Genomic DNA, 13,057 nt, shown 5'->3' on the forward strand with positions numbered 1-13,057 from the left:
TAAACAGTGCAGGGTGGGATAAAATTTTATACCTGTAGGCATGAAAATTCATGACTTTGGCTTTCCCCCTTAACCTAGTCTGTGTTTGTGTTACAGATTTTATTATTTATAGCAAACTCAAATATTTATTGATTCATAGCAATGGATTAGTGTCAAACACAAGACTATCACTTCATTGCAGGAGAAGTTGGGCTGTGAGGGAGATGTCTCTGTTCACACAATGATTTCCTTAGATGCAAAGGGCACAAATCAAAATACTAACTGAACTTGGGTTTGGATAAATATTCTTGCTCCACCCTGAAGGTCCTTTAAATCGGATATAGACGTGGTGTGCATATGAGAACCAATTCGATCTGTTTTGTATACAGGACAGGGAGCAGAAGCTACCTTCAAAAATACTTATAGCAGATAAAGTGGAGTGTAATTATACAATGGATTTAAAGGTCTCTTTCTCCTTTCCGCCCCCTGTTCCCTGGTTGCTCCTGGTTATGTTCACTGCATGTAGATAGCTCTTACTCTCTCTTTATTTTCTCTCTGGTAGGCCTGAGTGAGGGTTTGGCCCCAGACTCAGGGGATCACGTTCATTTGGGGATGTTTACAGATAGAGCTGCACTGTACAGGATGATGGAGGTGGAAGGTAAGTGGGATAATGAATCAGGTTTGAATCATTTCTGATTGTTTCCATTATCCTCCATATATAGAGAGAGACCTGAATCTTGTTTAATTGTGAATTTAATGTCCATTAAAACAAGGGTGCAAGAACACTGGCGGGAGCCAGACATGGTGCCTGGATGAGGGCATTGTGCTTGCGTCTCTCAAATGCAGACCTCTGTTTTAGCCCTGGGTGAACGCACTTTTCCCCTGTGCAGCATAGCACTATTGCAGTCATGCTGGTATCGAACCAAGAGGCATGTTTGTTTTAAATAGGAAAAAGCCACTTGGAGAATGGGCAATCGGAGTTGTTTCAGCAGCTCATGTTGTGGAAAGGAGATCTGAACGGCATCCTCCAGTCAGCTGCTGAGCGGGGAGAGTTGACAGACCAGCTGGTAGCAATGTCACCCATGGGTATGTTCTGCTAACATGTAAGCAAATGGGTTTAGCTCTTAAGGGTATCCTAGTGTTAGTTGTGCAGGACCAGAAGCAGGTCTTGTTCTATAACACTGTGCTAACAATACCTGGATACAAAACAGACAGAAATCCACACAGACAATCTCTGGGACTAGGAGAGGAGGGAAGAATGCCCAGTGGATTCCTTCTGGGTTCCCAGACAGGGCAGTCATCTTACTTCCAAGCACAAAAACGAATTGTCCTCTGACATGTGATAGTCCTTTCAGTCATTTGATTTTTGTTTAAATAAATTTGTAAGAACTGATCCTGGTACCATCTAGCCCCTTGGTCACTTCCAAACCTGTTCCCTGTCCCATTGCTTAGATGACTCAATTTAGAAGGCTTAAAACATAACGAGCTATCCTAAGGCAGAAAAGGTGGGTATGTGCAGAAGTCACTGAATTTAGAAGTCAGTTTTACAGGGAATCCTTCCTAAGTGTAAGTCCTTGTCGTTAGCTATGCTACCTTCTGTATTGCAGCTGGCTATCGGGCCTGGGTGTGGACAGTAGAAGTTTTCGCGAAACAGCTGTGCTTTCAGGAACAGTATGTCAAGGCTGCCTCCCATCTCCTCTCCATTCACAAAGTGTACGAGGCTGTGGAGCTACTGAAAACGAACCATTTTTACAGGTCACTACCCTGGACCATTTTGACTGTTTTTAATGCAAATGGAATGGTCTGACTGTTGTCAATTTCACTTCTTGGCTCTGATGTACTAGTATGGTACTGTAATATCTGAATCACAGACACTGCGGTGGATTATTTAAAAGGATCTAGTCAACTTAAAAATCAGACTTCTGTCTGAATTTATTTAACTACTGCTACAGGTAACTCCTAAGATCAATGTAACTGAAAAGGATTAGAGAAAATATATATTAATTTCTTTCTTTTGTGAATTTGGCAGTACTTTGCTTTCAGTCAGTCCCACTTTTTCCCTGGTATAGCCAGTCAGTTTTTTTCTTTTGTTTGCTTGACTGAGAAAACATTTTACAAAACAGAGAAAAAGACAAAATCATAATACTTAGTGGGCAAGGGGACTCGGGCAGGTTTTGTATGTGAAAATACTGTTAACTCATTATTACTTTAGTTTACTGGATTTCAAAGTGGTGTTCCTTTTTTAAATTAAATAGGGTGCAGTGAAATAACAATGAGTGGAAACATTCTCATTACCATTAGTTACTGTAAACAAGATACATATTTTTAAATAAACTTTCCCCCTAGGCACACTGCATTGCATAGCTAGCCAGGTGTGTTAGCATTTTTTGGTTTCCTCAGAAGCATCAGGTATTTGCAGCTACTGGAGGTGGAATTCTGTAATTAATTGAACCAATAGCTTGATCCATTGAGATAAGTCTCTCCTACATCTTGGGCCTAAAATACTTGAGCTAGTTTCCTTTTGAAACCCCAGGGAGACTGCTGCGGTGAAAGGAGTGGGCCTAAGTGTGTGGTCTTGTATGCAGGTAATATTTTAAACTGGACTCTCTCATAAGAGTTTCTCTTGTTTGCCTCAGGGAAGCGATTGTAATTGCCAAGGCCAGGTTGCGTCCAGAAGATCCAGTCCTGAAGGATCTCTACACCTGCTGGGCAGCAATACTGGAAAAAGATGGTCATTATTCCACGGCAGCCAAATGGTAGGTGCCAGCAAAAAGGGAACAACATTGTCTTACTGGCTAAAAGAGAGAACATTCCTAGCTCTTCTTGAGAGACTATTCTAAACATAATTGCTGAGTTTTTTGAGAAATTGACTGTTGGTTTTGGACCAACTTCTGTTGGTGAAAAAGGCAGGCGTTCGAGCTCCACAGAGCTCTTCTTCAGGTCAGGGAAAGTACGGGGAGAGTCACAGCTAAATACAAGGTGGAAGAGATTGTTAAGCATCAGGAGTTAACATGTGTTGCAAGAGACCATTCAAAATTTAGTTGGCATTTTGCAGTTATAGGGCATAAGTGGGTTACAGACTTGTAATGAGCCATAAATCCAGTGTCTCTGTTGAGGCCATGGTTTCTGGTGACTAATGACATGGCCCCGATTACCTTAGTGTCTGAGCACCTCAGTCTGTATCCTCACAACACGCCTTTGAGGTAGGGAAGTGCTGTTAACTCCATTTTACAGACGGGGAACTGAGGCACTACTCCTACAGCGCAGGTTGAGGCTGCTGCAATAAGGAGTGGGAAAATGACATCTTAATACTAACCTGTTGCTAATTAGTTTTCATCTCTCTCTTTAGTTACCTGGGGGCTGCCTCTCCCTATGATGCAGTTAAAGTGCTGGCAAAAAAGGGGGATGTGGCATCCCTTAAAACGGCTGCGGAGCTGGCTCAGATAGTTGGAGAAAAGGATCTGGCGACAACATTTTCTTTCAGATGTGCTCAGGAGCTGCTATCGGCCAGGAATTGGGTGGGGGCACAGGAGGTCCTTCAGCAACAGGAAAGCTTATTGGTGAGGTTGCTTATCCCTATAGCAACAGGCTCCTTCCAGATACAGACCCATTTAGCAACCATTCGCCTTGCATTAGAACAGCCTCCAGATACTGCTATGATCCAGCTGAAGACTCCCTTTGGGGTTCTTCCTGACTGAAAGGTTTTGCCCGAGGTTTATTTCTGCAGCACTGTGTATGTGATACTTTGCAGAGATAAGCAAAGTATCCCTGTCATTGGTGGTTTGCAATCTAAGCTAGACAGGTATGCATGAGGATATCTTAACATGGAGGAGTGAAAGGGAGAGAGATGCCAAAACACACGAAGGGGGAAGAACTGGACCCTGGGAGAGCATATGTGTCTTTTTTAAGTTATGCATTACCATTGTTGAATTGTCCTGTGACTTTTTAAAAAAAAATATACAGCTAAGATCAGGTGCTGCAGTGGGGTCACTCTACCAAAGCAGAGGTCAGCAGTGGGAAGAATATGTAGCTCAATATCTTCGTAAAAGATACACACTAGCTCAAGCCAAGCCTTAATACAGGAATTAGTGGGCGAAATTCTCTGGCCTGAGTTCTGGAGGAGGGCAGACTATATGATCATAGGGGTCCCCTTCTGGCCTATAAATATCATCCCACAGTAGCTATGTCTGGAGCACGGAACTTGTGAAACAAGATTTCACTGAACTTACTTGTCAAGGGGGTTTATTCAATCTACTCTCGTATCGTTGAAGGTTTTTCTTTATCTTCGGATTTAGCAACTGTTCAGCACATTCTTCCATTTCGCTTGCAGGGACAAAGACTAGTTTTCTGCCTTAACGAATTGCTGTGCAAATGCCTTAGCAAAAGGAATCCAACTGAACGGAAAAGCTGCTCCCTGCCCTGCTACCACAGCTGGGTTGTGAGGAAGCAGGACTCTTTCCTGGAGATGGTGAGCGAGGTGTGGCGGAGCGTGTTTGGTGTGAATACCACTGAACAGACCAAGACTGTATTTGAGCAGCTGCACAGTATTGAGTATCCTCCTGCCACCAGCAACACACATCCCAAACAGGTAATTTATCTAGAATCTGTGTGTACTAACACTCACACCTCTGAAAATGGGGACAGGATGAGGTAATAGAATAGAACCTTGGTTTTACAAATGCTGATCTTATGACCGAGCAGTGATATGAACCATTTTTCCCAAGGCTGGGGGGAGGGACGAATCAGACAATGAAAATGTCTATGAAAAACAAGTCTTCCCGTTCCAGTGCCTTCATTGCTGTGGTGTGAAGGGCAAGAAGAAAGTGAGGCAGTGCCCTGTACTGCACCTTGTGCAACAGACGTACTGTAATTTTGAGATGTTCCTTTTTATTAAGTTTTTGATTTTTATGAAATCCTCAATCTCCAGTAGGGAAAATAGGGGTTCTACTGTAATGCAAACACAACTGTAACTATAGGGCTGGGGTCACAACAACACTAATCATTCACTGTGTGGCAGACTGGATTGGTTCCCACGACCAGGTTGATGGTTCAAGACCATATAAAGAGATGTTAAGAGGGGAAGAGTGCTCTTAGGGTTGAAGTACTAGACTGAGACCCAAGAGTTCAGTGTCCAGCTCTGCTCCAGGCTCCGTGTGACTTTGGATGAGTTACTTAACCACTCTATACTCCCGTTTCCCCAGCTGTAGAATAGGGTGCATGCTTGCCATTGTAAAGCCTATAGTCCTGCTTGTCACTCTGAAGTGCTTTGACCTCCTCAGCTGAAAGAGGATATGTACATTGTAGCAGAGTTAAGTGGGGCACATGTTAAAGTTGGCTGGGGTTAAGTGATGTGTTTTGAGGGACTCTACTGGCTTCCTTTCAAAATGAAAACAACCTGCAAGCCTTGCATATGGCTGCACTTCTGTTATCCTGAAGACCCCTTCGTGGCTTGCAACAAAACTCTTAACAAGGACTCTGCTGTTTCCTTTAGCTCCTGTTCCATATCTCCCATGATCTGACCCTAGCAGCGCTGAGCCATGAGACAGCTTCATGGGATGAGGCAGTGAAGGCTATTCTTGGAGCTGTGACCCGCAGCTATGATGCCGGGAACTTTATTCTTATGCAAGAAATCTGCAATCTCCTCCTTCCCAAAGGTAAATCTCCTCCTTCATTTTTCTGGCGTTGTGAGCAGCTCTTCAGTGCGGGATCTCCATAAACTCCAGTCCACTCAGTGGGCTTTGGAGTTCTACTAAGATCTAGCAAAGAATGAGACACTCCCATCAGCACATCCACGCTCACACTAGTTAGGTTAAAACATTATGTAAGGGAGATATAAGATGTAAACCAACCACTAACTGCCTAGGGTTAGGAAGAAACTTCCCCTATGACACGGTTAATCAATCATTGTCCTCTGCAGAGTAACTTACATCTTCCTCTGAAGCATCTGGTACTGCCTGAGCAGGATACTGGCTAAATTGACCCCAAGGGTGATCTGCTACGGCAATGCCTATTGTATAAATTAGCTTCCAAAACATTGGAAGTTGTGGGGTCTCTGTAAATGTTAGGAAGCTGTCCCTATCTGCTCACTTCACTTCGAAGCTAACTCCAGAGTGAATCTGGACCGCTGTATAGCTTTGCAAAATATGTGCATTGGGCAGTTCTTTGTATAGTTTTGGAGAAACCCTTTTAACACGGCTTTTTTCAATCCCCTTTCAGGCTGTGATCATCTGAGAGACAATCTGCACAGCACAAACACTCAGAGCATGGCGGCTTACAGAAGTTTAGAGGGCTTTGTGGCTTATGGGCTGCTGTATGATCTATGGTGGAACCTACCCAAGGATTCCCTTGTCTCAGAACAGGCTGTGCTGGATTCTGTGCCATGTCCTAGTGAGCAGACAGCTGTTGACCAGAGCCATCTCACACCTGTCTCTTCCCCCGAAGAAACTGCTAATCAAACTGCAGCCGAGCTGGAAGGAAACCTACCCAGTGCAGACCATAACAGTAGGACAGAAAGCAACACAACAGCTAGCTTAAGTGATTTGGAGGAGAGGCAGTTGAAATTGAATGGCTATAAAATGCTCCTTTCCGAAGTGCATGCTGCTTTGCAGAGCACCCAGAAGGACGTATCCGAGGTCCAGCAGACATTGGCAGACATGATCCGCCAGCACCAGAGAAACAACCTCCAGGAAAGCGTAAAAGATGGCGCGCAGGAAAGCAAGATGCATGTGAGCTCCGAGATTGAATCGGACAGGCTGGTGTCCCCAACCAGCCAGAGCCAGTGGTAGGTTTCAAAACAGCGAGGTGCTGAGTGAGATCAGATTCTGCTTTCTCAGTTTGCAGTTGCTCTGGCCTCCAGCTTAATTCACTCACTGTACAAATCCTGAGAAACTAAAATCACTGAAGCTGTTCACAGGCCATTTCAAAAACTTGAACAAATGAGAATTCACATCCGATGGCAAAGGATTGTCGGAGATCTCCGAACTGAACTGCCACACTCCCAAGCTTACTGTAGATGAATAAATGCCCTTAAAATATACAATGCCTTAATGCTGCCTAGCTTAAGCAATGCATTAGGAGGGCGGGAGAATGGAAAGGGCATGCTGGGTAGAAGAATTTCTGTCTCTTTTGGTGCATGATTTGTTTGGCCTTTGTCATTCAAGAGTTGTACGTGGCCATGTTTGGTTTAGTTCACCCGTCTCCCCTGCTTTGAAGGTGGGGACAGTACACTTAGGTAAAGCAATTATTGTAACGTGTTATATTCTCTTGACAGTAAAGAAGCAGCAAAGGAACCAGTTTCCCTGCCTGAGCTGATGAAACAGCTTACAGAGGCAAACCAGAAGCTGGCAGAATTTCCGGAGAGTTTAAAGGTAAGGTTTAAAGTGGGGTAGTACTGGTCAATAAGATGACAGTCTTTGGTGCTTGCTAATAAGGTGGTTTCTTGGCCAAAGAAGATAGCACTTCAAGGGCTATGCTACCATTGCGCTCTCCAGTTCTGCCAGTTAACGGCCTCTGACTTTTGTGCACCAGGGAAGCAGCAGTCTAGATTTAGGCTTGCCCAAGTGTTTCATCACTGCACTATCTGATGTTGGTAGAGGGGCAAAGTGCTGCTTTTTGCCTGGATATACTTGTTTGTGCCACTTTAAAGAGACAAGTACTCCATCATGTCTGGACAGGAGAAACCACTTCACTGCAGTCCAAAAATGAATGATAGACACATCGCAGCTTGCCATTGGCTCTAGTCACAACACAAAAGTTGCATTGAGAGAGTTTGGTTGGTTACAGTCATCATCTCGTTGGTTAGACTGTTTGCACTAAACCTGAGAAAAGTTTCCTGGGCCACACAACATGAGTAGCTTCCCTAGTTGGGTGAGGTGTTGTAGACTGTTGTGATGTAATTTTCCTCCTCAAAACATGACTTCTTCAGTATAGTTAGAAGGACTTTGAGGAGTCTTCTCACTAGCTAGAACTTTGAACTACACTCCTGTGTGACTCTTTCATGTACTTTTAAAATATTCCTTACTAGTTATGGTGATTATGTAAGAGCATAAGACCAGTCATACTGAGTCAGAGGAATGGTCCGTCTAGCCCAGTATCCTGTCTTTGACAGAGGCCAGTGCCAGATGCTTCAGAGGGAACGAACAGAACAGGGCAATTATTGAGTGATCAATTCCCTGTTGTCCAGCCCCAGCTTCTGGCAGTCAGAGGTTTAGGGACAACCAGAGCATGGGGTTGTGTCCCTGACCATGTTGGCTAATAGCTCTTGATGGACCGATCTTCCATGAACGTATTTTTTTTTTCTTTTGAACCCAGTAATACTTCTGGCCTTCACAACATCCCCTGGCAAGGTGTTCCATAGGTTGACTGGGCGTTGTGTGAAAAAGTATTTCCTTTTGTTTGTTTTAAACCTGCTGCCTATTGACTTCATTGGGTGACTCCTGATTCTTGTGTTAAGTGAAAGAATAAATAACACTTACTTACTTTCTCCACACCAAAAAGAAAAGGAGTACTTGTGGCACCTTAGAGACTAACCCATTTATTTGAGCATGAGCTTTCGTGAGCTACAGCTCACTTCATCGGATGCATACTGTGGAAACTGCAGCAGACTTTATATACACACACAGATCATAAAACAATACCTCCTCCCACCCCACTGTCCTGCTGGTAATAGCTTATCTAAAGTGATCATCAAGTTGGGCCATTTCCAGCACAAATCCAGGTTTTCTCCACACCATTCATAATTTTAAGATTTCTATCCTATCCCCCCATATTTGTCTCTTACTAAGATGAACAGTCCCACTTTTTTTAATCTCTCCTCACATGAAAGCTGTTCCATACCCCTAATCTTTTTTGTTGCCCTTCTCTGTACTTTTCCCAATTCTAATATATCTATTTTCAGGTGGGGTGATCAGAACCACATGCAGTATTCAAGGTGTGGACGTACCATGAATTTATGTGGAGGCATGATGTTTTTTGTCTTATTATCTATCCCCTTCCTAATGGTTCCTCACATTCCGTTAGCATTTTTGACTGCCACTGCACGTTGAGCAGATGTTTTCAGAGAACTATCCCCAATGACTCCAAGAGCTCTTTCTTGAGTGGTAACAGCTCATGTACACCTCATCGTTTTGTATGTATAGTTGGGATTATATTTTCCATTGTGCATTACTTTGCATTTAGCAACACTGAATTTCATCTGCTGTTTTGTCACCCAGTTTTGTGAGATCCCTTTTTACGTTTTTCAGTCAGCTTTGGACTTAACTATCTTGAGTAATTTTGTTTTGTTTGCAAACTTTGCTACCTCACTGTTTACCCTTTTTTCCAGATCATTTCTGAGTATGCTGGACAGCACTGGTCCCAGTTCAGATCCTTTAGGGACCCTACTATTTACCTCTCTCCACTGTGAGAACTGATCATTTATTCCTACCCATTGTTTATCTTTTTAACCAGTTACTGATCCATTGAGAGGACCTTCCTCTCATCCTGTGGCAGCTTATTTTGATGAAGAGCATTTGGTGATGGACCTTGTCAAAGGCTTTTTGAAAGTCCAGGTACACTATATCCACGGAATCACATTTGTTGACACCCTCAAAGAATTCTAATAGACTGATGAGACATGATTTCCCTTTACAAAAGCCATGCTGATACCCTGTTCATCTGGGTGTCTGATAATTCTGTTCTCTTCTTTAGTTTCAACCAGTTTGCCTGGTACTGAAGTTAGGCTTACCGGCCTGTAATTGCCAGGATTGCCTTTGGAGCCTTTTTTTTAATATCAGCGCTACATTCGCTATCTGCCAGTCACCTGGCACACAAGCTGATTCAAGCGATAGGATACATACTCCAGTTAGTAGTTCTGCAATTTCATATTTGAGATCCTTCAGAACTATTAAGTGAATACCATCTGGTCGTGGTGGCGTACTGCTGTTCAGTTTATCAGTTTGTTCCAGAACGACTTCTATTGATACCTCACTCTGACAGATTTGTCACCTAAAAAGACTGGTTCAGGTGTGGGAATCTCTCTCCTATCCTCTGCAGTGAAGATCGATGCAGAAAAGCTAAATGAATGATCTGCAATGTCTCCCTTGAGTGCTCTGTTAGCACCTCAATTGTCCAGTGGCCCCATTGATTGTTTGGGAGGCTGCCTGCTTCTGATGTACTTACAAAAACAGCAAGGTTTTTTTTGTTGTCTTTTGTTGGTTGCTCTTCAGATTCTTTTTTGATATCCCTAATTATACTTTTACAGTTGACTTGCCAGAGTTTTTGCGCCTTTCTATTTTCCTCAGTAGGATTTGACTTCCATTTTTTAAAAACTGTTGTTTTGTCTCTAACTTCCTCTTTTACTGTTTTAGCCATGGTGGCTTTTTTTTTTCCTGTCCTCTTACTGGTTTTTTGTTTCTTTTAATTTGGAGTATACATGTAGTTTGAGCCTCCATCGTGGTGTTTTTAAAAGGTTTCCATACAGCTTGCAGGCATTTCACTCTTGTGACTGTTCCTGTTACTTTCTGTTGAACCAGCCTACTCGTTGTGCAGTTTCCCTTTTTGAAGTAAAGTGTTACTGGAGTGCGTTTTTTTTGGTATTTTCCTCCCTCTGAGGATGTTGCATTTAATTACATTATGGTCGCTATTATCGAACTGCTCAACTATATTCACCCCTTGGACCAGATTCTGTGCGCCACTTAAGGCTGAACCAAGAATTCTCTCTCCAAGATTAGCTGCTCCAAGAAGCAGTCACTGAAGATGTCTAGAAATTTTATCTCTGCTTCCCATCCTCAGGTGACATGTTCCAGTCAATAGGGGGTTAGTTGAAATCCCCCATTATTATTGGAGTTTTTTGTTTGTGTAGCTTCTCTAATCTCCCTGAGCATTTCACAGTCACTACCAACCACCTGACCAGCATGGTGATTGCATATTGCTACTGCTATGTTCTTCCTATTCAACCAAGGAATTTCTATCCTTAGAGATTCTATGGTACTGCTTGATTCATTTAAGATTTTTACTATATTTGACTCTTTCACAGATAGTGCCCTTCCCCACAAGCACGACCTACTCTCATTCCTGTATATTTGGTACCCTGGTATTACCGTGTCCTATTCATCATCATCATTCTACCACGTTTCTGTGATGCCTGTTCTATCAATATCTTCATTTAGTACAAAGAACTTGAGTTCACCCATCTTTGTATTTAGACTTCTTGCATTTGTAGACAAGCACTTATAAAATCTGTCAATAAAGCCTGCCTTCATTTGATGTAATTGAATGGAACTCTTTCATTTGACTGTTCCTTTTCAGCTCCTACCTGTACTTTTTATCAGCTTCTATCCTCTCTGCTTTTGTAGGATACAAAGTATCCTCCTTAATAAATCCTCCCCTAAGGGATGTCTGTCTTCCACACCTGTGAGCTTTCCCCTACGCTTTAGTTTTTAAAAACTTCTGACCTCTGGTTCTGTTTTGGTTTAGATGGAGATGTCCTTTCCATCTAGACTCCTCCGTTCCCAATAAACCTAAATCCCTCCTTCGAACACCATCGTCTCATCCATGCCCTGAAACCCTGCAGTTCTGCTTGTCTAACTGGCCCCACATATGGAACTGGAAGTATTTCAGAGAATGCTACCATGGAGATTCCTGGACTTCAATCTCTTACCTAGCAACAGCCTCGAGGACTCTCTCTCCAACCTTTGCCTTATGTCACTGGTTCCTACGTGTATCATGACCAGTGGCTCTTCCCCAGCACTACACATAAGTCTGTAGATGTCTCGAGAGGTTTGCACCTGGCAGGCAATTCACCATGTGTAAATAAACACTTCTTACTAGCCCAGCACTAACTGCTAAAATTAGATGATTAATTAAGGTGATATTTTTAAAAAAATCAATATAAAGCCACCTGTGCTTGTCCTCATCCCCTACCCTTCTGGATTCTGTATTAAAAGGAGAAGTTAGCAGTTCTGATCCTGAATACAAGCTCAAGAAGGAGGAAACAAACTCTGCTAAACACAAATATATTCTGTATTAGAAAAGGGAAGCGCATAAAACTGCAGCAAAAGATTTGTTTTTCCCAAGTGCTCTTCCACTTTGTGTCACTGTCAGCAATATTTCCACAGATGGTTTCCCTCTCCTGAATTACTTTACGTGCTAGTACCACCCTGTTTAAAGAGCAGCTAACATCTATGGTTCTCTTTGCAGGTCTTCCCTTTCCCAGATGTGCTGGAGTGTGGCCTTGTGCTACTTCACATTGGGTCCCAGTGCCCTACAGAACTGAGTCCAGAACTGCAGCAACAGGCCTTGGACCTGGTTAGGAAATACAGCAGAGCTAAAGTTTATGAAAAGATCAGCAGAAAGTTCTTAACGTGAAGTTATATTCAAGCCTGGGCAGCCTGAGTTACCAGCAGCTACTCCAAGCCAGGGCTGTACTGTTTTTTGAAGTGAAGGACTGTCTGTGGTCACCATACGTTGGAGGATGCTTTGTTCTAGAAAATGGAGTACCAAAAATCAAGTTTATATACAGACTCCCCCTAACTGTCAGTTACTAATGGCCCTTTACAGCTCCATAATTGATACTTTGTGCTTGTAAAGGTGGAAAGCTATGGCCCTTAAACTTTTGGGGAGGGGAAATTATGCCAGAGAAACCCTTGAATTTACATAACACTTGTAACACCAAATTAGACATCATCATTTTGGCAGTGAAAAGGTAGCAGTTGCCATCTAATTAAGAGCAGTAACTTGATTTAATTTTAAGCAACTTACTACTTAACCAGTTTGTCTTGGGCACATGAGTTTTTTGTTTTTAGGGGGAGAGTGTTTTGCTTCCTCTCTGAATAAAAGTCTTACCTTTTGAGCTTTGAATTTCATTTGAAAGGTGATTGGGGAGAAAGGAACCAGAGGTTATTTTTGGAAAGGGGAGAAAGGAACCAGAGGTTATTTTTGGAAGTGTATTAGAATTTAGCTGACAGTCAAGTTTTATTCACATTGTGCCATATGCTACTTTAGGTTCAGTTCTGTTAAATGATAAATTTTTCATGACTAAACCAAGTCTCATCATCTTAGGGGAAGGTAGGAGTGGCAACCTTTTGTGAACGTTTGCTGA

At 42.8% G+C, this 13,057-nt stretch overlaps 1 protein-coding gene across 4 annotated transcripts in view; it reads left to right on the forward strand.

Moving 5' to 3' along the window:
- GEMIN5 (gem nuclear organelle associated protein 5) overlaps positions 1-12,808 on the forward strand; it is a 35,890-nt gene extending 23,082 nt beyond the window's left edge. For 2 of the 4 annotated variants that reach the window (XM_073355229.1, XM_073355233.1), the window contains 10 exons: positions 542-637; positions 928-1,065; positions 1,587-1,734; positions 2,616-2,735; positions 3,329-3,539; positions 4,310-4,567; positions 5,471-5,633; positions 6,196-6,760; positions 7,250-7,346; positions 12,157-12,808. In XM_073355229.1, the coding sequence (XP_073211330.1) occupies positions 542-637; positions 928-1,065; positions 1,587-1,734; positions 2,616-2,735; positions 3,329-3,539; positions 4,310-4,567; positions 5,471-5,633; positions 6,196-6,760; positions 7,250-7,346; positions 12,157-12,324 (1,964 nt within the window). In that variant the 3' untranslated portion in view covers positions 12,325-12,808. The other 2 variants (XM_073355232.1, XM_073355231.1) reach the window with 2 other exon arrangements.
- Positions 12,809-13,057: the final 249 nt, after the last annotated feature.

This window comes from Lepidochelys kempii, chromosome 8 (assembly GCF_965140265.1).
Source record: "Lepidochelys kempii isolate rLepKem1 chromosome 8, rLepKem1.hap2, whole genome shotgun sequence".
Classification (NCBI taxonomy): domain Eukaryota; kingdom Metazoa; phylum Chordata; order Testudines; family Cheloniidae; genus Lepidochelys; species Lepidochelys kempii.